This window comes from Phascolarctos cinereus, unplaced genomic scaffold (assembly GCF_003287225.1).
Source record: "Phascolarctos cinereus isolate Bilbo 61053 unplaced genomic scaffold, phaCin_HiC Scaffold_3;HRSCAF=262, whole genome shotgun sequence".
In the NCBI taxonomy this organism is placed as follows: Eukaryota; Metazoa; Chordata; class Mammalia; order Diprotodontia; family Phascolarctidae; genus Phascolarctos; species Phascolarctos cinereus.
In genome coordinates, this window is record NW_027555736.1 from 235,174,458 (window position 1) to 235,198,904 (window position 24,447).

A 24,447-nucleotide genomic window follows, 5' to 3' on the forward strand; every position below is an offset into this window, starting at 1 on the left:
AAAAGGATTTTGTTCTGTAAAACTTGGACTCAGTCAAAAGATTGCACCAAAGGCCACGTGTGGTCTTGAGATGGCAGGTGCCCCACCTCTGGGCTAAATCATTCCATAGCTCCACAGATAATACATTAATATACTAGTTTTCCCTTAGGCCTTCCAACAATTATAATTTCCTGTTTTTTTCAGTTTTGTCAGTTGGATTGGGTAGATAGCCGGATATATATATGTATGTGTGTGTGTGTGTGTGTATAATTTATATAATTTATATTTTTATTAATATTGTATTTATAGTATTTAATTTCTGTGATGCAGACTGTTTTCTTGTTAATCTCTTTTAGCTGTCTATTTTTAGTATTGCTTCCTCTGTTAATCATAGTCACTATCCCCACCTTTTTTGAAATTGCATGAAAGATAATGAACTCTGCTCTACCACATCATTTTAACTTATTTAAAGTATGTTTCTTGTTAACATCATATTATTGGATTCTTGCTTTGTAATCCATCCTGTTGATTTTGTCTGATCTATCATATTCTTTATAGTCACAGTAAAGATTGTTAATTGTCATATTTTTGCCGCATTATATCTTATACTTTTTTCTTCCTGCCATCCCTGCCCCTTTAAAGAATGAGGTAAAGGAAAGAAAAGGAATGTGATTAACATTACAGCTTAGTAATTGAAGTGTTCCCAGTTAGAAAACACTTTTCACACAAATAAAATCACATCTAAACAATTGAAAAAAATATAAATTGTTCATGGGTAGACGGGGCTAATATGATAAAATGACAATTCTGCCTACATTAATTTACTTATGCAGTACCATACCAATCAGAATACCAAAAATAAGTCAAATTGTAAGAATACAAGTCATTCTCCAACTAATAAATGGTCAAAGGATTTGAATAGGCAGTTTTTAAATGAAGAAATTAAATCTATCTGTCATATGAAAAAATGCTCTAAATCACTATTGATTAGAGAAATGCAAATTAAAACAACCCTAAAGTACCACCTCATACCTGTCAGATTGGCTAACATGACAGAAAAGGAAAATGATAAATTTTGGAGAAGATATGGGAAAATATGAACACTGATGTATTGTTGGTGGAGTTGTGAATGTGGGAGATTTGGAACACCTAATGCATTGTTGGTGGAGTTGTGAAACCATTCTGGAGTGCGATTTGGAACTATGCCCAAAAGGCTATAAAACTGTATGTACCCTTTCATCCAGCAATACCACTACTAGGTCTGTATCCCAAAGAGATCATTAAAAATGGAAAAGGACCCACATGTACAAAAATATTTACAGCAGCTCTTTCTGCGGTAGCAAAGAATTGGTCATTGAGAGGATGCCCATCAGTTGGGGAATGGCTGTGGTATATGATAATGAATGATGAAGTGATGAGCAGGGTGCTTTCAGAAAAACCTGGAAAGACTTAGATGAACTGATGTTGAATGAAGTGAGCAGAATCAGAAGAGCTTTGTACACAGCAACGGCAACATTGTGTGATGATTAACCATGACAGACTTAGCTCTTCTCAGCAATACAGTGATCCAAGACGATTCCAAAAGACTGATAATGGGAGATGCTATCCACACCCAGAGAAAGAACTATGGAATCTGAATGCAGATCGAAGCATGCTATTTTCTCTCTCTTTTTTTCTTTCTCATATTTTTCCCTCTTATTGTTTCATCTCTCGTAACATAACAAATGTGGAAGTATATTTAACATGCTTGTACATGTCTTGGGGAAAGGAGAGAGAAGGGGAAAAGGGAGAAAAATTTGGAGCTCAAAATTTTACAAAAATGAATGTTGAAAACTATCTTTACATGTAATTAGAAAAAATGCCATTAAGGAAAAACATATTTGAAGTATTCCATTCCTTCTCCTGTGTCTTCACCAGGCCCTGACTCAGATCCCTGGTTATTACACTTGCTTTCTTTTTTGTTTTTCCTTGAGGCTCGCCCTTATTTGAACCAAATTCTTAAAGAGTTTTTGACTAGTTCAGAAACACTGAACTTAATCCTTAAATATGAATCAGATGTCTAAACAAAAATAAGCCATGTAGCTCACAATTTTGGAAACTACGTTCACAGCCATTTTTTTAATCCATATGCTATGGTTTGTTTATATAGCTAGCTTTCTGATGATCCGTCTATTTAAAAGGATCTTGGAGTTTATACATAGATAGTCTCGATAGCCCTTTTTTTATTCTTCAGCTGCAGATGGGGGTGGAGGCAGGAAGGTACCTATTTTATGAAGTAATTTTCTTTACCATTAAAATCCACAAGTGAATATGAAGAATTCAGGGAAACATGAGGAAACTTATGTGAAATCACGCAGAGTGAAGTCCACAGAACCCGGAAAACAATATGCACAGTGGTTATGTGTAAATGCAAAGAAAACCAAAATAAAATTGCTTTGAAAAAGGAAGCTAAGCTGTCTTGAGGACAAAAATTTCTTTCCCCCAGAAGTCATTGAAGTGGGAGGTTTAAAAATTAACTTCTGTAATCAAAAAGTCTCCTCTCCAAATACTTTTGACAAACTTTTTTTTCTTTGAATTGACCACATGGGGGAAATGATCATGGTTGTATAGTTTGGGCAAAATACTTTTATAAGCTTTTTAGAATCAATGTGCCACTTTTGTGTGAGGAAAGATTATTTTTTATTAGAGTCAGAATACATACATACATACATACACACATATATAATATATGTGTAGTATGTATCTATTCCTGATTAGAGGCAGAATATATGTATTTTGAAGTGGGCTTTGCAAAACTATTAGGAGCCACATAATAGCTGAATAGTTATATTAGTGGAGGTGACTGAAGCTTCCGCAAAATGGAAAAGTAGTAGGTTTGGTTAAAATTCAATGTTATTGGCTCAAATACTTCAAATAAGCATATAAATTACCAGCATTTTATTGGCATCTTTTCAAGTATGAGCCCAGTCCCACTTTTCTTAACAGAATGAATCATACATCTCTTACCAAAGATAAAACGTTCATATTTCTCAAAAGATAAGCTAATTACATATTTATGTACTTTGCACATAGCATTCACAGTTACACATGTGTGTGTGTGTGTGTGTGTGTGTGTGTGTGTGTTAAAAAAACAGTTGAAATCATTATATTGACCAAGGAGCAAAAAAGGTATATCAGAAAGTTCCAGGGGCATAAAAAGAACTGATTTTTAATTTTATGACTATTGCACAAGGTGCCTGAAAGGCATGGTAACATTTAGATAGCGTTTGTGATTACTGCAGTCTTTCATTCATTTCTGCACTCCTGGCTTATTATCCCACTGTAAATATGTAATGTAGCCCCAAGCATAGCAATAACATTATAGTATTTGAAGACTACATGAAAAACTTTTCCATTTAACTACCAATTAAAGAGAAAGTTAAGCTAAAACATCTTATTAATTTACTCATGCTATATGAATGACGTCACTATATGGTTCCACTGTGGGGGTGGAGGGGGATTAAAAAATTGCTTTAGCTCATCAAATCTTTTTCCAGTGATATCAAAATATCATTTAGACTTAATAGCATAGAGTCTTTAACTTAACTTTAACTTATAGAGACTAAAGGCTTGAATTCTGGAGGTCACATTGAACCAGTGACAATATCTAGAAGTACCTTGGTTTTCTCTGGTGAAGATACATTAAACATAAAGATATAGAGGAAAATGCTATGACTGTGTATGAAGAGAGACTGACATCCTGAAATCAGAGTTAATGAGAGCACATTTAAAGCAGTTAACCACTTGTAAGTGCCATTCTTCAGCTAAACTTTCAGAACTGTAAAGGGACTGCGATCATTTATCAAGATAGACCCCAAATAAATAGGTGGAATAGAAGTGAAAAGGTAATATGATAAACAGAATAGAGGAGCAAGGAAGGAAATGCATTTACGTAGAGACCTTTGAAAAAAATCTACTTTCATAAAGAGAAATTGAATTGTAAAGGAACACGTCAAAGGAAAACAAAAGCTCTGTTCCTGCTAGATTTATAGGTGATTTCTACAAAACATTTAGAGAATATTCAATAACTATAATGCATAAATTGTTTGAAAAAGTGTGAAAGATAATACTCTACAAAAGCTCCTTTTGTTGTTGTTGTTTTAAATCTGAGACTTCTTTAGAGTATAATAGTCTCAATTCATTTTGTCTTCCTGCTTTCACTTTGAGGTAGTTGGATGATAATGTGGATAATTTCTATTTGTTACATACTTGGAGATCCTTTGAGATTCATGCTATATCAATACATGATTAAGCTACATTAGTGTGCTGTTTCATTTGTTCCATCTATTTGTAATAGAGGAAGTAATTTCAAAATGAAATATCTTCGTATTTCCATTTTCTTTTTTTAGCTTAAAAATTTTATTTATTTAGTTTTAACATTTGTTTTTTTTAAAAAAAATTTTGAGTTCTGAATGGTCTCTCTCCCTGTTATTCCTCCTCCACCATCTGAGCAGGCAAATAATATTGTATCAGTTGTACATGTAAAATAATACAAAACATATGTCCATATTAGCCATATCACAAAATAAAATGAGAAAATTATGCTTCCATTTGTACTCAGAATTCATCAGTTCTCTCTGGAGGTGGAGAATATTTTTCATCATGAGTTCTTTGGAATTGTCTTGGATCATTGTATTGATCAGAGTAGCTGAGTCTTTCACAGTTGATCATTGCTACAATATTGCTGTAACTGTGAAGAAAGATCTGGTTCTGCTCAATTCAATTTGCATGAATTCATAAGTCTTCCCAGTTTTTTCTTTCCTGAAACAATCCTGCTCTTCATTTCTTTTTTGGTTAGGCAATGGGGTTAAGTGACTTGCCCAGGGTCACACAGCTAGTAAGTGTTATGTATCTGAGGCCAGATTTGAACTCAGGTCCTCCTGAATCCAGGGCCACCTAGCTGCCCCTCTTCATTTCTTATAGCACAGTAGTGTTCTGTCACAATCTTTTGACTTTGTTTTATTGTTTCTTGATGTCTCATGGAGTCATTAGTTTCTAATTGCCCAATTCTAATTTTTAAGGAATTTTTTCCTTCAGTGAGCTTTGGTACCTTTTTTTATTTGGCCAATTCTACTTTTTAAGGAGTTCTTTTCTTTAGTGAATTTTTGTGCCTCTTTTATGCTATTTGGTCGATTTGCTTTTTATGTTGTTATTTCCATCAGTATTTTTTATGCCTCTTTTAACCAAGCTGTAATTCTCTTTTCAAAATTTTCTTGCATCACTCTCATTTCTTTTTCCATTTTTTCCTTTATCTTATGTTTCTTTCTTCAAATAATTTTTCATGGAGTTTATTTTCACTGTGAATAGTTGTAAGTTATGTCAGTGATGAAGTACTTTGCTGTATTGTATGGAAAGTGGTCAGGGACAAAGATGACCTCAAATGAGAATAATTATATAAGGGAAGGATATTGGACAGAAATTAGTTCCTTATCTAATTGCAGAAGTGAAATAATCTGGACGAATCTTTGAGACTCCATATCCATTTTGTATCATTGTCTTCAATAAATATAACCCCTTTGCTTTTGTCTTGTAAATTGTTTCATTTACCATAAAACAACAGTTCTTCAAAATTGAGGAACAATTAAGAGCCACAGTACCCAATAATTACAAGAGACAATTAAGGAAACATGTTATTTATTATGGCAAGGCGTATGTTTCCATTCTTATTTAGTGTGCCTTGTGAGTAGGGATGTGGAACCTGGGCTTTCTCCTTCTGTCCAGGAAGCAATATTGGCAAGAACCTTGGACATTGCTCTGCTTCCTGCATTTGTGGCACAGACAAACCTCTCTTCTTTGTGTTCCTCACACACCATACTCCGTGTCCCTTTTCTGTGCCTTTGGATTGTCTGGCCATCCCTTGTGAGTGATACATTCTTTCCTCACCTCTTCATAGATTCCTTGTCTTCATCTCGGATGCAAGCTCAAGTACCACTTTCTGCACAAAACCTTTTGGGATTCTCCCAACTGCAGGTGCCATCTCACCCAAATTACCTTTTGTTTATGTACTTTATATTCATTTGTACTTATTGTCTTTATATTTATTTTATCTGTACTTATGTGTCCTTTTGAGAGCTCATTCTTTGTCTTCGTAGTCCTAGCACCTAACAGTGCTTTGCACATAATAGTAGACACTTAATAAATACTCGTTGATTGATTGATTTTGTGTATTTTGGAACATGGATGAGCTATGTGTTTCTAAAGAACAGTATCCTTTTATGGTGCTACCATCTATATCCTCAATCCCTTCCTTTGTATGGCGAAGGCTGAACATGTGCCTTGAATTTTTAATTGTTAATATGTGGTTTGTTTAGTTTCTTGAGGCCCAAGGCTTAGGGAGAATGTCTGGCACCCTCTAAAACCATACCTAGGAAGTGTCTTTTGATAATTACTCTTTAAATGTCCTAGCATATGCACATCTATTGCTTTTTCCCAGGTACTTCATCTTGTTTTGGGGACTACTATAGAGACTCAGGAAGATATGGCCAAGATAAAAGGTTAATGTCAATATTTTAATTCTTTGAGAGAAATAATCAAAGATAGGAAAATATTTGTATTTTTTATGTTGAGTCATAAATTGTCATATTTATGCCAACAAAAATGTAAGTATATGTTTATCTGTAGGTAGCTTTTATTCAAATGTACTCCAGCAGGAAATGCAATAGCTATTCAGAAGTTACTTCTTTTTGCGGAAGGTTGAATCCTAAAGTGTTACACCTCATTTACCAGGGCGTTTTGCAACAGGGTGACCCAATTAGAAACAACAGTAACTGTACTAACACTCACTACTGCTAACTGTTTGACAGTGCAGATCTCTGTGGTATGCTTGATCAAAATTATATTAAAGTGTAGGTTGATATTAGCCTTTTGTCATTTTGCTTTCAAAAAGGGTGAAAAAGATAATCTGTTTTTCTTCCTATGTCTAATGATAATCACCTAAAATTATAGACTGAATAAGGGTTGAAAGATATTTTATCTCAGGAAAAATGTATTCCCTTCTCATCCTCAAATTAAATGGCTTATGTTTTGAAAGCCCATTACAAGATTTTTCTCCTCGGTTTGACTTCACCATCTTGGTCAGTATTACATGCTCTAATAACTTTGCTCTTAAGTTCAGTTAACCCCATTTACATATGTGGTATCTATCTAGTGTTTTCATTTCTAGTAATCTAGGTCTTTTATCTTCTAAAGTGCTGTTTCTAACACCATTGTATTTTGTAATGTCTACAAACTTAAGATGTCTGTTTAAAGTAGTTTCTATTACTAGAATAAAACCAGCAGAAATTCTGGAATTCATCTTTAAGGCTTATTTTGCCACGGCTTATCTCTTCTTTAGTTAGTAGTTTTCCATTTGTTTTCTGATAATTAGTGTTTTATCACTCCAGTTCCAGTTTTCTTCTTGTTTTATGACTTTTATTCCAGCTGCTAACTAACCTTTGATGTAGAACTTTGTCAAATGCTTTCTAAAACTGCCGGATCATGGCCATTTCTTTTATTAAGTATTCTGTACTGTGCTCAGAAAGCCTTCTCTCATGTGAAATGACTCTGATTTTCCTGAAGTTGTATTGGCTGTTCTTAATCAAAATGTGTTCAACAAACTATCAAATAATTAATTTTCAATGATTGTATGGTTGTTGGATTATAAGTCCTGTGAAATCCTGCAAGAATTAGTAACAAAAAACTTATTGCACAAAATTACAGTATGACCATATCCAGTTTTAAAGATTTGAAAGTCTATACTTTCTCCTCTACTGCATGTAGATGCACATCACCATTGCTGAATTCTAATGTTGCATACTTTATATGTTACCAGTGAAGCCAGTTACAAAACAAGTTTTAAGTAATTGTTTATATACTAAACAGTCTTAAAATGATTTCTCTATTTATATTGCTAAAAATTCTTTTTGGAAAATTATTACCTTTCCCACCTTGATTGAATTTAAAGTGCATTCTTCATTTTTGCTCAGTTGCAAACTATCATTTTATTAGGCCTTTTTCCGTGGTAAGGAAAATCATGGCTTTGGTTAATTACTAAGAAAGTTGTGAGATCTGTAGTGTAATCTGAGATAAGTTGCCCAAAACCACATTTTGCTAATTTAAATTTTTGACCCTGTTTCTTATTTATTTGAGTTTTAGAAGGAGGGGATAGGCAATAGTGTCTAAAAAGAAATGTAGCAGCAATAGTCTAAATATGGATTTAACTCTATCCTTGTTGTAGGTTGTTTGTAAGGCTACTGACTAAATAATTAGTGTTTATATAAGTTAAAATTTTTTCCAAATTGCATGTAAAAACATTTTTAAATAATATGCCTTTTAAAATTTTGAGCTCTAAATTCTCTCCTTCCTCCCTCCTGTTCACCTTTCCTGAGACAGTAAGCAATTTTATATAGATTGTGCGTTTGCAGTTATGAAAACATATTTCCATATTAGTCATATTGTGAAAGAAAACACAGGAGACACACACACACACACACACGCGCACACACACACACACACACACACACACACACACACACACACACACACTGAAGAAAGTAAGAAATAGTATGTTTTGATCTGCATTAAGACTCCATCAGTTCTTTCCCTGGAGATGGATAGGATTTTTCCATCATTAGTCTTTTGGAATTTTCTTGGGTTATTGTATTGCTGAGAATAGCTAATTCATTCACTGTTGATCATCATACAATATTGCTATAACTATGCACAGCTGGTTCTCCTGGTTCTGCTTACTTCACTTTACATCAGTTCATTTCAGTCTTCCTAGCTTTTTCTGAAAATATTCAGAAAGTTTTTCTACTTATCATTTCTTATAGCACAGTACTATTCTATTATAGTCATATACTACAACTTGTTCAGCCATTTCCCAGTTGATGGGCGTCCTCTCAATTTCCAATTCTTTGCCACCACAAAAAGAACTGCTATAAATATTTATATACATATTGGTCCTTTTTCTTTTCTTTTTTAAAAAAATCTCTTTGGAATACATACTAGTAGCAGTATTGCTGGGTCAAAGAGTGTGCATAATTTTATAACTCTTTGAACATAGTTCCACATTGCTTTCCAGAATGGTTAGATTAGTTTACAACTCCACCAACAGTGTATCAGTGTCCCAGTCTTCCCACATCCCCTTCAACATTTGTCATTTTCCTATTCTGTTATATTATTCAATCTGATAAGTGTGAGGTGGTACTTCAGAGTTGTTTTAATTTGCATTGCTCCAATCAGTAGTGATTTGGAACTTTTTTTTAATATGACAAAAGATAGCTTTGATTTCTTCGCCTGAAAACTGCCTATTCATGTGCATTGGCCATTTGTCAATTGGGGAATGACTCATATTCTTATAAATTTGACTAAGGTCTCTATGTATCTGAGAAATGAGGCCTTTATCAGAGAAACATGATATATATATTTCCCCCCCAGTTTTCTGCTTTCCATGTAATCTTGCCTGCATTGATTTTGTTCATGCAAAAACCTTTTAATTTAATATAATCAAAATCTTCCATTTTATATCCCATAATGCTCTTTATCTCTTGTTTGGGCAGAAATCCTTCCCTTATCCATAGATCTGAGAGGCTATCATGTGCCCTAATTTGCGTATGCTATCACCCTTACTGTATAAACCTTCTGCCCATTTTGACCTTATCAGTATGTAGTGTGAGATGTTGGTCTCTAGTACCTTGTTCTTGCCAAACTGCTAACCAGTTTTCCTAGCAGTTTTTGTGAGTCCTTGTCCATAAATCTGGGATCTTTGCATTTATCAAACACTAAGTTACTCTGGTCATTTACTACTGTGTATTATGTACCTAATTTATTCCTTTGAGCCACCATTCTTATCTCTTAGCCAGTACCAGAATATTTTAATGATTACCACTTTATAATACAGATTGAGATCTGGTATGGCTAGGCCACCTTCTTTTATCATTTTTTCATTAATTCCTTTGATATTCTTGCCTTTTTGTTCTAGATGAATTTTGTTATTGTTTTTTCTAGCTCTACAAAATCATTTTTTGGTAGTTTGATCATTATGGAACTGAATAAGTTAACTTAAGTAGAATTTTCATTTTTATTATGTTGATTTGGCCTACCCATGAGCTATTAATATTTTTCTAGTTGTTCAGACCTGACTTTATTAGTGTGAAAAGTGTTATTTCCCTCCATCCTATTTTTCTCATTTCTTCTTCTTTTCTCTCTCTCTTTTCACCCTGTCCCTCCTCTTGTGTTTTGCTTCTGACTACCACCTCCCCCAATCTGCCCTCCTTTCTATCGGCACCCATCCCTCCTACTTATCTGTATGGTAAGAAGGATTTCTATACTCAGCTGAGCCATGTATGTTATTCCCTCTTTGAGTCAGTTCCTGTTGAGAGTAAGTTTCAAGTATTGCCCACCCCAATCCTTCCCTGCACTGTAAAATCTCTTCCATGTGTGTCCCTTTTATGTAAGATAATTTATTCCATCCTACCTTTCCCTTTCCCTTCTTCCAGTGCATTTCTCTTTCTCACCCCTTAATTTTTTTTTGGGGGGGGAGGGAATATCATCCCATCATAGTCAACTCACATCCGTCTAGGTGTATATCTTCTAGTTGCCCTAGTTGATAAAGTTCTTAGGAGTTCAAGGTATCTTTCCATATAGGAATATAAAGAGTTTAACTTTATTGACTCCCTTATGATTTCTCTTTCCTGTTTACCTTTTTATGCTTCTCTTGAGTCTTGTATTTGAAAATCAAATTTACCATTCAGTCCTGCTCTTTTCTTCAGGAATGCTTAAACAGTCTTCTGTTTCATTGAATATCTATTTTTCCTGTGAAATATTGTACTCAGTTTTGCTGGGTAGGTGATTCTTGGTTGTAATCCTAGCTCCTTTGCCCTCCAGAATATCATATTCCAAAGCCTCTGATCCTTTAATGTAGAAGCTTCTAAATCCTGTGTTAAATAATTTCTTATTATAGTTACCATTTCTATTGTATTTTATGATAATGATGAACTAGAATAGACAACTTATACTTTTCCTACTCAGTGTGCTATCCCTTTTATTGGAGATTTTAAAAGAAATGAAAAAAAAATCAGTTAAACAAAACTAATGATACCAGTTACATATGACAGCACACACACGCGTGCACACGCTTACACACACACACACACACACACACACACACACACACACACAAATATTCTGTAACAGTAGTGTCCCACCTCTTTAGTGAGGTACATTTTCTCAAATTTTCTTTTAGGACACAGTTATATGGTCATTATAATTAAATAACATTTATGGGTTTTTCCCCCTCATTAATACTGTTGTTATATATTGTTTACTTGATTCTGCTTATTTCACTAAATATCAATGTATATAAGTATTCCTATGCTTCTGAATTCCTTGTACTCCTTGATTTTTGCAATGTGATAAGTAACATATCCTGAGGGAGAATCAAGAAGCGATATGTTACAGGAAAGTCAAACCACTACTACCTTGATATCACCTCCCTGCCTGCACTGATGGAAGTAGCCCAGAACCCTGAACTCAAGAGCCTTGGGAATAGCAATGTTTCTAGCTCAGTACCCTCAGCCATCATCCTGAGAAACAACCCCTGTGGAGTCACAGCCCGGCAACTGCTCTTGCAAGTGTATAACCACAGTTACTGAAAAGCCCAGAAAAGAAAGTTCTTATTACCAAAGTTCTTGGCACTGGCAAATGGTTCAGCATCAGAAACTGATATGATTTTGTCTTTGGGAAATGATGTTATAGAAGGGGCATTAAAATCTGCTTTGCCACTTGAGCCCGAAGGACCATGGGATTTTTCCATCTGATTTATCTGAAAGCTTCCATACATATTTTCTCTGCCACTGGAACGTAAGCTTCTTAAGGGTAGGGACTGTGTTTAGCACATTGCTTTGCACATATAAATGCTTCATTCATTCAATAATATTCCATATACATACCATGATTTCTTTATTAATTCCTCAAATAATGGACGCCTAAATTGCAATAGCATAAACAGTGGTAACTGACTCTCGCAATCATTGAGTTAACAGGGATAAAGCCAAGATGGCAGAGTGTGGGGAACATTTTTCCTGAGTTTTCCCAACATCCTCCTCTAAACAACTTCAAAAAGCACATCAGATTTAATTCTAAATGACACAACCAGCAAAAAGTTAAAGTGAGTCATTTATCCAGCCCAGAACAACTTAGGAAGACAGAAAGAGAGGTCTGTGGACACTGGCCAGGGGACTGGCCAGGTGCATGGTGCTGCAAAAGTGACACCAGCTGTGAGCCTTGGAAATACTGGTGGCATAAATAGAAGTAGAAACAGCAGCAGCAGCAGCAGCAGCAGGAACAAGGACTCAGTACCTAGAGGCAGTAAGGGAATAAAACACCTGGTCAGAAAGAGATCAAGGAGATTCTTACACACAACCAGTTGTCATTTGGCAAATCCATTGTTCATTCCAATTCTGAGTAGTTCTAAGGCACTGTGGTTGCCAGGGACCAGGGGCCCTACCTGAGTAAAGACCAGAGCATTGACCAGACAAAAGCGCTGACCACACTTCTCTCTAGGTCACATTACCTTGGAAACAACAAAAGCTCCTAGACCTAGCTATAAAAACAGCAGGACATAAAAGTGTGAAGTTTGGGACAGTCACCACATCTCCTCCCCTACTGTGCCCCTCCCCCCATGTAAGCAGAGCCCAACTATAATATAAAGTCCATTGTCAAGAAATAGACTGGGAAAATGAGCAAACAAGTAATAAAAATAACAAAGTATCCTTATCATAAAAAGTTGTTATGGTGACAAGAAACCTTAAGACACAAACTCAGAAGACCATAACCTGAAAAATCTTCAAAGCCTCAAAGAAAAAAAAATGCAGATTGGACATAAGCCCAGCAAGAATTCATAGAAATGCGAAATAAAGAGATTTTTAAAGAGCAGAAAAAATTTTTTTTAAATCAAGTAAGAACAGTAGAGGAAAAACTGGGAAGAGAAATGAGAGCAAATGAATGCAAGAAAATTATGAAAAAGATTTAAAATCTGTCTTAGTAAAAGAGGTACAAAAATATTGGGAAAATACCTTAAAAAGCAGAATAAGCCAGTTACTAAAAAGAAGTAGAAAAATTTACTGAAGAAAATAAATCCTTAGAGATTGGAATTGACCAAGTAGAAGCTGGTGACTTTATGAAACATTAAGAAATAATAAAACAAAGTTAAAAGAATTTTAAAAAATAGAATATGAAATATCTCATCTTAAAAACAATTGACCTTTAAAATAGATTGAGGAGAGATAATTTTGGAATTATTGGACTAGCTAAAGTCATGATCACAAAAAGAGCCTAGATATTATAAGAAAATCAGAAAACTTCCCAGATGTCTTAGAACCAGAGGACAAAATAGAAATCAAATCTGTGAATCTCCTGAAAGAGATCCCAAAATGAAAACTTTCAGAAATGTTATAACCAAATTCCAGAGCTCCCAGGTCAAGGAGAAAATATTACAAGCAGCCAGAAGGAAATAATTCAGATGTTGGGGAGCCACAGTTTAGGATTGCACAAGATTTAGCAGTTACCATGAAAAAGAAGCAAAGGGCTTGGAGTATGACATTCCAGAAGGCAAAGGAGCTACAATTACAACCAAGAGTAACTTACTAAGCATAACTGAGTGTCATCGTTTTGGGAGGAAATACACACTTAATAAAATAGAAGACTTTCAAGCATTCCTGATAAAAAGACTACCAGAGCTGAATAGAAAATTTGGAATTAAAACACAAAACTCAAGAAAAGCATAAAAAGTTAAACATGAGTGAGAAATCTTAAGGAACTGAAAGTTAAATTGATTATGCTTAGAAATGGAAAGATGCTACATGTAGTCCCTAAGAACTTTATTATCAAAAGGGCAGTTAGAAGGAGTCTACTTAGACAAAGGGCCTGCATGTGAGACTGTTATGTTGAGATGATCTCAAAAGAAAAGGGGAAGGATTAGAAAGAGAGATGTATTGGGAGAAGAGCTGGGGTGGGGTGAGGCGGAGAAAAGGAAGAATGGTGGAAATTATCTCACATAAAACAGTCGCCCAAAGAAGAATTTTTACAATGATTGAACCTCTCGTCTGAACTGGTTCAAAGAGGGAAGAATACACACAGACACACAGACACACACACACAAATTGATCTTACCCAACAAGGAAGTAGCCAGGGAAGGGACTAAGAAAAGAGGTGGGGTGGGGGAGAAGGAATTAAGGGAGATAGTGGTCAAAAGCCAAACAGACTTGATGAAGAGACAGGACAAAAAAAAAATATCAATAGACAAGAATAGAATGAAGGGAAACACAGTTAGCAGTTATAATGTGAATGCAATGTACTCACCTATAAAATGGAAGCAGGTAGCAGAATTGATTAGAAACGAGAATCCAACCATATGTTGTTTAGAAGAGACACTTGAAACAGAAAGACTCACAAATAATTAAAATAAGGGGCTAGAGAAGAATCTATTATTCTTTAGCTGAAGTTTAAAAAAGTAGAGATATTACTCATTACTCAAAGCAGAAGCAAAAATAGACCTAACTAAAAGATAGGGAAACTATGTTTTTGTTAAAAGATATCATAAATGATGAAGTAGTATCAATACTAAATATATGCATCAATGGCATAGCATCCAGGTTCCTAAAGGAAAAGTTAAATACGTTGTAGGAGGAAATCAACAGTAAAACTATACTGGATGCGAATCTTAATTTACCTCTCTCATGCCTAGATAAGGCAAAATATATAAGGAGGAAGGTAAAGAGATCAATAGAATTTTAGGAAAGTTGGATATGATAGACCCCTGGAGGAAAATGAAAAGGAATAGAAAGGAGTATACCTTTTTCTCAGCTGTACCTGGCACTTTCACAAAAGTGACAGAAAAGGAAGTTAACAAATTCTGGAGGGGTATGCTAATGCACTGTTGGTGTTTGTGTAAACTGGTTTAGCTGTTCTGGAAAGCTATTTCCAACTATGCCCAAAGGATGAAAAAATTGAGCATATTTGACCCAGCAATATCATTACTAGCTCTGTGACCCAAATAGATCAAAGAAAAAGAAAAAGGACCTCTGTGGACAAAAATATTTATAACCACTCTTTCTGTGATGGCGTAGAATGGGAAATTTAGCGGTTGCTCATCAATTGGGGAATGACTGAAGAAGTTGTGGTATATGATTGTGATGGAATACTATTGTACTATTATAAATGACAAGGAGGATGGTTCCAGAAAAACTTGGGAAGACATATATGAACTAATTCAAAGTGAAGTAAGCAGAACTGTATAGGGTAACAGTAATATTGTAATGATAATCAATTGTGAGAGACTTAGCTACTCTGATCAAGGCAATGATCCAAGAGAGTTTCGAAGGACTCATGATGAAAAATGCTCTTCACCTCTAGAGAGAGAACTGATGAACTCTGAGAGAAGTTTGAAGAATATTTACTTATTTTTTACTTCATTTTTCTTGCTTTTTTCCTCACCACATGGCTAATGGGGAAATAAAGTTTGCACAACTTCATATGTATAATAAGTATTATATTTCTTACTTTCTTAATGAGTGGGGAAGAGGATGGAGGTAGATAATTTAGAACTGACTTTTTTTTTTAATGGTAACTGGTAGCTCCAGGTCTTTGCTACCACAAAAAAGTACTTCAATGGATATTTTGATGTAAATGAAACCTTCCCCCTTCCCTGCCATCTTTAATCTCCTTGAGGGCATATATTTAGTGGTAGGATCTCCCAGCACTTGCATGACATGGCCTCTTCCTTCCTTCCTTCCTTCCTTCCTTCCTTCCTTCCTTCCTTCCTTCCTTCCTTCCTTCCTTCCTTCCTTCCTTCCTTCTTTCTTTCTTTCTTTCTTTCTTTCTTTCTTTCTTTCTTTCTTTCTTTCTTTCTTTCTTTCTTTCTTTCTTTCTTTCTTTCTTTCTTTCTTTCTTTCTTTCTTCCTTTCTTTTTTCTTTTCCTTCCTTTTTTCTTTCTTTTCTTTTTCTTTTTGGTGAGGCAAGGAGGGTTAAGTGACTAGCCCAGGGTCACACAGCCAGTAGGTGTCATGTGTCTGAGGTCAGATTTGAACTCAGGTCCTCCTGACTCCAAGGCCAGAGCTCTATCCACTGTGCCACCTAGTTACCCCAATGGTCTTTTTTTAATGTATAATTCTAAATTACTTTTCTTACTAGACAGATTCATAGCTCTACCAATAATGTAAGAGTCTGCATGTCTCTATCACTACAAAATAGACTATTTCTAACCAAGTTCATCTTTGGCGTTTTACTGGTTGTCAGGTGGTCCTTCAGAGTTGTTTTGATTTGCATTTCTGTCATTATTAGTTTGGAGCATTTTTTCAAAGAGTAATCTGAATGTAGATATATACTTTTTCTGAACACTCTTCCCATTGCCTACTCCATTAAGATCTCTTCATACTAAACATGATGAGTTTGTTCCTCATAACATGATTTCCAGCCATTCTGCCAACATGACCACCACATTTTGAATGTTACTTATGTCAGTAATGGTCCCCAGACCTCTTGTTTATTTACATACCAGTCAAGATGAAATGTAGCACAAACTCTCAGTAGATGTATAAGTATATTACGTATATTTAATTATTTCTAAATTACATGAGAAAACTGATTTTGGATCCAGAAAGACCTGAGTTCAAATGCTGCCTATGACAAATATTGCTGTGTGACCCTGGACAACTTAATCTTTTAAGTGGAGAAAACATGCCGGCCTCCACTGGTAGAGTGACTTTCCACATCTGAGAGTTCCTTATACTAATGAAATGACAGGTCCAGTCACAGTTTGTAAATTACATGCATGTACTACTGTGGTAATCATTATTTACCTAAAATATAGAATTAAAAAAGATAAGATAAATATGAAATAATAATTAATCCCAGAGTCAGCGAGCCACCAGAGTTGATTAATGTAATGACCCATTCAGACCTGTGCTTTATGAAAATTATTTTGGCAGTTATGAAGGATAAGTTGGTGAGGGAGACCAGTTAGGCTATTACAGGCGTGAAGGGATGAAGTGTGTTGGCTATGTGAGTAGACAAAAGAGGACAGAGTTGAGAGAAGGGGAGGTAGAAATGACAAAATTAGGCATCTGATTGGCTGTATGAGGTGAGGGAGAATGACGAGTCAAAGAAGACACTAAGGTGGTGAGCCCTGGTACCTGGGAAAGTGGTGGAACCCTGAGACAGAAGAAAGTTTGGAAGATGTGTGAGTTTTGTAGGGATGGATAGATTATGAGGTGTGCAGTCTTTCACAATTTATCCATTGCTGCTTTTCCTGTGTGACTCATTCTGTCCTGCTCAAAGCAAAAAGATGAAAGGGCCTGGCTTTTTTTCACCATTCGTTGCCTCAGTAGAGAGCCTACCCTCTGAGGGGCACCTGCTAAAGCTATGAGGTGGTCTAGGGACACAGGTGGATTTGTTGAGGAAGTGGAATTTTCCCTTTGGGACTTGTACAGATGCTATGTTGGTTGTCCAGGTAGCAAATAGATTATAATTATCCTGAGGGTCTAGTGCTATCATTGGGCATGTTGGGAGCAAAGTGGCTGGACTTGGAAAATTTGAGGGAATATAACTATATATATCTATATATCTATATGTATATCTATATTTACCTATCTATAGTTGTTCTGGAGATAAGCTGCATCATTTGCCGTCAGTGGGAGAAGTGGGATTTTCCCACTCACTGATTGATTGCTCACATGCCCTTTGGGGCCAATCCCCTATGGATTAAGGCCGTGGCACCTACATTGTATACCATTGTTCTAGGTCACCAGCTCTGATTGTGTGGTCTGAGAGCCCTTGATGGTTTCATTTGGTGAAAGGGTTCTAAATTAGTTGTAATGCATTTTAATAACCATCCCAGAATTTATGAAGGAAGTATATCAAAACTAAATCCTAGGAAGATTGTATTACCTTCTGACATTTGCATTCTTGGGTGATCATAAAATCTGAAAGTAATTTTTGCTTTGACTTGCAAGTCCTGTTTGTGTGAAGAGTACATTTCTTCGAAAGTTCATTAATCTCCTGATGAATGCTTTTACAGTAAAATACCTATGAGTGTTTTGATAGATAAGTAGGTATTTGAAAGTAAAGTAGGATAAGACTTGCTTATCACTTAATATGATAATCAAGTGCCAAGGAAATGGAATTGTATTAATAAATGGTACTAGTAAAGGAGAATGGATGAATGAATGAAAATGTACCACTCAGAAAGTATAACACTATCTGTCTTTCACTTAGTGAGTTGAGCAGGTTGAAAATCTTACTTCTGAGTTAAGTTAAAATAAAATTCCTCGTTCATTTAAATTAAGCACTTTGTACAGTGTAACTAATCATCTATGAGCTATGGTTACAGAGACGAAGAAATAGTCCCAGTCGTCAAAGGAATTTACAGGCCTTGAAAAAGGCTGTGGTAAGAGGTCAAGCAGAGAGGGATAGGATATTGGGGAGAAAACAGACTCTGTCTTGGGTAATCAGGGAAAGCTTTAGAACCTTAAAGGAAGATGAAGATTTAAACAGACAGAGATGTACACAGCATCCATTCCCGACATAGAGAATGGGCCACATAAGAAGCAGGACAAAGTTCAACAAATTCAAGGAATAGCTGGTAAATTTGATAATCGCTGGTGCTTGCTTGTGTAGTGTTTTATGATTTACAAAGAGTCTTGTATGCATGATCTGCCTATGAGGTTGGTAAATATAATCCTCATTTTACAGATGTAGAAACTGAGGCTCAGAGAGCTCTCATTATTTTCTTGTACTCACATAGATAATGAAGAATCAGCAGTAGCATTCAGACCCACTCTTCTAACTAAATCCAGTGATATTGTCACAATACCATACCAACCCTCTGTCATCCAATTTTTCTAGTATGCCAGAAATAAGGAGTTTGTATTTTATCCTATAGGCAGTAGAAAGCTGCTTAAAGATCTTGAAAAAGGGAACTGGCATGACCAGACCTCCATAGTAGGAATATTATTTCAACAGTCATACCAAACAGTGGCTTAGAGAAGGAAGAGATCAGAGGCAGGGAGACCAGTTAAAAATTTATTATTATGACCCAAAAGAGGAATAATGAAGACCTTTAGCCAGTTAATGGAAGAATGAAGGATTTGTTTTACTTAATTGTGTTGGAGGCAGAGTGAATCTCAAACTCTGATGTCACATGAATGTTTATATTTTTCTTAAAACAAAAATGGGAAGTACAGGTTCTGTTTTGACTTAGTTAACCTGGTTGTCATGTGACTGATGTTTATTTTTGACTTTAATTTGGAAAATTATTAGTAAAATTAATTTTAGTATAATCAGTTCATTGAATTTTGGGTTTATTTAAAATTTAATAGTTGCTATTTCCATGAAAACTAATTTGCCAGATAATTTAAATATATGTAGTACTGGGTTCTTGACATACAGTAAACATGTGTGACCCTGGTGACTTTGTGACTTCCATCAATTAAGATCCTTGATTTAATGTAAGACTTTAAAAACTTTTTTATTCTTACAAGCATTTATTAGCTCTCTCTCCTACTACTCTTGCCACTTGCCCCTCCCCACCCATTGAACAATAAAAAAGAAAAAGCTCTTGTAACAATATATGTCTCATTCTGCATTTTAAGTCTTATCACCTTTCTGGCAAGAGTGAGTGGTATGTTTCATTTTTAGTTCTGTGGACTCATTGGTTTTTATTATTGCATTGATCATAGTTCTAAAGTCTTTCATAGCTGGATTGTGTGTGTGTATGTGTGTGTGTGTGTGTGTGTAAAATCTTATTGTATAAATTGTTCTTTGTTCTGTTTTCTTTACTGCATCATTCCATAAAGGTCTGTTATTTCTTATGGTACAGTAATATTCTATTACATTCATATACCATAATTTGTAGAGCCATTCCCCAGTAGATGGAACTCCCTTTCTTTCTACTTTGTGGCTACTGTAAATAGAGTTACTGTAGATATTTTTATACTTAAGGGTCTTTCCTCTTTTCTTCTTTCTTTTATGTCTTTGGGGGTATAGGCCCAGCAGTAGTATGGATGGGTCAAAGGGTATGCACAGTTTAATAACTTTTAGAGCATGATTCCAAATTCTTTTCCCGAATGGCTAGACTCATTCAGAACTCTGTCAGCAATTCATTAGTGAGCCATAAACCCCTTTTTTTGGTCAGTTTTAGCAATCTCATAGGTGTGAGGTAAAACCTTAAGAATTACTTTAATTTGCATTTCTCTGAATATGAGTGATTTTAAGCCATTTTTCATATGATTGTTGATACCTGGTATTTCTTCCTTTGAAAACTAATAAGACCTTTACTCTCTTGCTCAATAAGCTTCCATGACTTCCTGTTATAGGCTTTACAATAAAATACAGACCTCTCAAGTTGGCATTCAACGCTCTTCACAATCTGGCTCCAGTCTACTTTTCCAGGCACATTTTATACTAATCCCCTTATGTTCTAAAATGGCCTCCTTGTCATCATCCAAACTCGACATGCCATTTCTATAGCCATGCCTTTGTACGTGCTGTTCCTGTGCAAGAATTTGCCTCTGCTCATCTTCACCTCTTCAAATCTTTAACCTCTGTCATAGGAGTAGCATCTATTAGCCTGGCTGTTCCTTAAAAGGTATTGAAACCACCCTCAACACTTAATTGGTCCAAGAGACTAAAGCTCAAGCCACTATCTAGCATCTTTGTTATCTAAAGTTTAAGGACCAGTGTGACTTAGTCAGGGGCTCCTCAAGACCTCCACATTGACAAGTGCTAGGGAAGGAAGCTGCAGCCAGCTGAATCGGTGCTACCTCCATCCTGAATAACCTTGTTAAGGAACTTTGATGAGCTCTTAGATGGTCTGTAAACACTCTCATTTAATTCCAGTAATGAACCTCAGTCAAGTATGGCCCAAAACAGTCTCCTCAGTTGCCACCTCCTAATTGAAACCTTTCCTGACCCTTATTAGTTGTCAGTGTTCTCTCTTGAAATTGTCTTGTATTTACTTATCGGTTTACATATTGTATTTTCCAGTAGAGAGTTAAGTTCCATGAGGGCAAAGACTTTGATCTTTTGATTCAAGCAACCCCACACATACATCTACAGTTTTAATATAAGATTATAAAGCTAAATTACATAATAGAGAAGGGATATTTACTTCTAATTCTGTAGTATTTAAAATAACTTTAAAGCTCCTATCTTTTTCTGGATGTGAAAACTAAGTGGATCACATATACCACATTTTAATTTTCTCACGTGGACCTGGCTGAAACAGTCTATTTTTTGCTTAACACTTTTCATGTTAATAGTTAACAAGTTAAAAATTCAAATTTCACAGAAGATTAGAGATAGAAAATCACCAAAAGAAAATCTAGTCCAACCTTTCCCTACTTATGCCAGTGAAGAAGCAAGGTGCCAAGAGATTTAAGTAATTTTCCAAAAGTGACCGTGTCAGGATTCATATATAGGTCTTTTGACTCTAACTCCAGCATTTCACTCTAATATACCACTGATTGGGGCCTAAATTTATGCAGGGTATCCCAAAAATCTTAGTGCAGTTATCAAAGTAGCTTAAAACTGCACTAAAACTTTTGGGACACCCTGCATCTAGTTTTTATTCGTACATTCATATATACAAATTTATTGATAGTCAAAATATATAGTTTTTTGTAGCCTTCCTAATAGAACATATACAAATTTCCCTTAATGGATTATTCATAGTTAGCTTATTATCTGGATTCACCTCCCAAATCTTTATTGAGTTTTCTGTTGTAGCTTTAAAATTAATTTTAAAAATCAAGATAAATCACAAAACTGTCTAGAATCTGCCACTTACGATAACAAATTGTTATATCTGTCAGTATCAATAGAGATAACATACTGGTCTCTAATGTGCTACATGAAGAGGAAGAAAAGACACAAAATTAGAAAACAAAGGAAATAAGAGCAGCTGAACCAGATCAGATATGCCAGGAGGCAAAGTGACTTCCCCACAATCACAGAGATAGCAAGTAAGGAACAAAGCTGGAATTTGAACTCAGAGCCTAGGACTCCAAAAGAAATGCTCTTTCCACAGCACCACATTGCATCTCAGCCAGTAGTCACCACCCCATATGCCTCCTTTCCTTTCTTTACAAAATATTCATGAAGATGATTTACACCACATTTTAAGAACTTCTGTTAAACTATGCTTCAGCGTCAGCTTTCTGAAGTCACAAATGAACATTACATTGACCAGAGTTCTGAGGTCTCTTGGTGTAAATTTTCCTTCTGATTCATTCTCCATCGGTTGATAAAAATCTACTTCTGTGAATTCCTTCACTGGATCATAATCTCATTGGGAACCCAGTGTTTTATACTTCTTTGTGTCACACTCACAGCATATTATATAATAGGCATGGCAATAAATATGTGTTGATTAAGTTTTATAACATAAGCATGTTGAAATTGAAATTAAAATGTATTTTAAAAATTTTGTTTTCAATTAGGTGATCAGCTGTAAAGGTCAACACAGTATCTCTTACACTTTATCAAGAAATCAGACAGTAGTGGTGGAATACACACATGATGATGATACTGATATGTTTCAGGTAACTATATTTTTGAAACTGAACATTTTCTGTATTTGAGCATTTTAAATATCTTTTCTTCTCAACACTTTTCCTTTTTGATGTAGAATCTGAATTTCAAATTGAAGTTGAACTATGCTCATGTCATATGTAGAAGTAGTCATAAATAATCCAAAAATAATTTCTGTTATCAAAATATTTTTGTTTTGAAGTAATTTTGTACCTGATTTTGAACATGGATTTCATCTCAAAACAAAAATGAAACCATTCTATAATGGCATGACTCAAGATAAAATTGGAAAATTGGCTACCTACCCCCATTCTGCCTGTCTCCTAGACCCTCCCTTCCGTCTGTGTCAGCAGTAGATGTGTCACCTGTCCCTGGCTCTGATAATCACAAGACCACAAGAGCTAGCCCTCCTTTCTAAAATGTATGATTTCTGTCTTCTGGGGGAGAATAGCTGCTTTGATTTGAGTACTTTTCTTGTAACTGACTGTCCTAGATATGTTTATGGCAACAAAGCATTTAACTAGAGCAGATGACAGTAAGAATTGAAAAGCAAACTCTGTCACAGAGAATTTACTGTAATATTCCTTATGCAGTATGAATTTCCAAAAATGCCCCTTTCAATCAAAACAAGAAAAACAAACAAGAAAATTAAATAATTGACTAAATATCTTTATTTCCAGTTGACATTGTCTTTCCACAACTTCATAATGATCTTGCTTTTCTTTTGGATGCTTTCAGAGATTGCTTTCCATTTCTAATCCATTTGAATTATCTCATTCAAGTTAAGGTTTATGAATTCAGAATGCTACAGAAGCAGTTGTTTGTAATTTTAGGTGAAAGCTTTGTATTTACAGTACCTTTTGTCACTGATGACAGATATGAAAATGTAATTTCACACTAGCCTCATTAGATTGAGAGCTGGAGGGGAACTGGAGGTTATTCAGGCCAAGCTGCTTATTTTATACAGCTGAGGCTTCCATAGTTGAAGTGACTTGCCCAGGGTCAGAGTGGTAGCCATTGTCAGAGCCAGATTCAAACCCACGTCCTCTGACTAGAAATCAAGCACTGTGCCTCCTGATCCATGGGATCAATCAGATACTTGGCCACTTAACTCCGATTTCTTTAGGAGATACTCTGTCTTGTGTTAGCTTCTGTTTGATCTTCTTGGGCTTATCAGTCATGAGATGGTAACAACAGAACCATTAATTACATCGTTTAGCAAATATGTATTGAGGTTATGTGCAAAGAGCATAGGACAGTCTGTGTCCTGAAGAAACTTGTAGCAATAGTAGATCTGGGTATATGGGACAGAGTGCATGAATGGAGCAAGAGTTTTGTGAATACAGCTAAGAAAACTGTTAAAAGAAGAACTTTAATATCAGTGAGTTCATAGACAGTTCAAAGGTATTTCTGTCAGCTTTCATCAGTAAGGAGTTGGGAGCTCCGGCAAGAGCTAAGAGCTCTTGCCTGACTGTAGCTGGCAGAGAGTGGTCTGTTTGGATACATACAGGCATAATAGCATCCCAACCAGTCTTCAAGTAACTATGTAAATATTATTCAGTAGTTTTAATCTGTGTTATTCTCATGTGTTGAAAATGTAACAGAGATGTTGGATGAAATGGGTTTGATAAATGTTTTAGCAAATTAGGTATATCATTAAGGTTTGCAGATCCTTCAAAATTATGTTTTGGCTGAAGGCGTCGTTGAAGATCCCTTCTGAGAGGCAGCAAGTTTTGAGAGTGTTACATTTATCACTTAACCTCAAATAGGAGCTTCAGTGCTAACTGATGAATCAACTCCCTGATGGTGCCGCACCTACAGTTCAAGTAACTGCCACCACAAGATCACTTTAAATTATTTGCT

General features: G+C 35.5%; 1 protein-coding gene across 1 annotated transcript in view; it reads left to right on the forward strand.

Annotated features, from left to right (window-relative positions):
- Positions 1 to 24,447, forward strand: part of PELI2 (pellino E3 ubiquitin protein ligase family member 2) — a 116,461-nt gene that overhangs the window by 64,257 nt on the left and 27,757 nt on the right. The window contains exon 3 of the mRNA XM_020986451.2: positions 22,494 to 22,595. Within this exon, the coding sequence (XP_020842110.1) occupies positions 22,494 to 22,595 (102 nt within the window). The remainder of the gene's footprint in view (positions 1 to 22,493; positions 22,596 to 24,447) is intronic.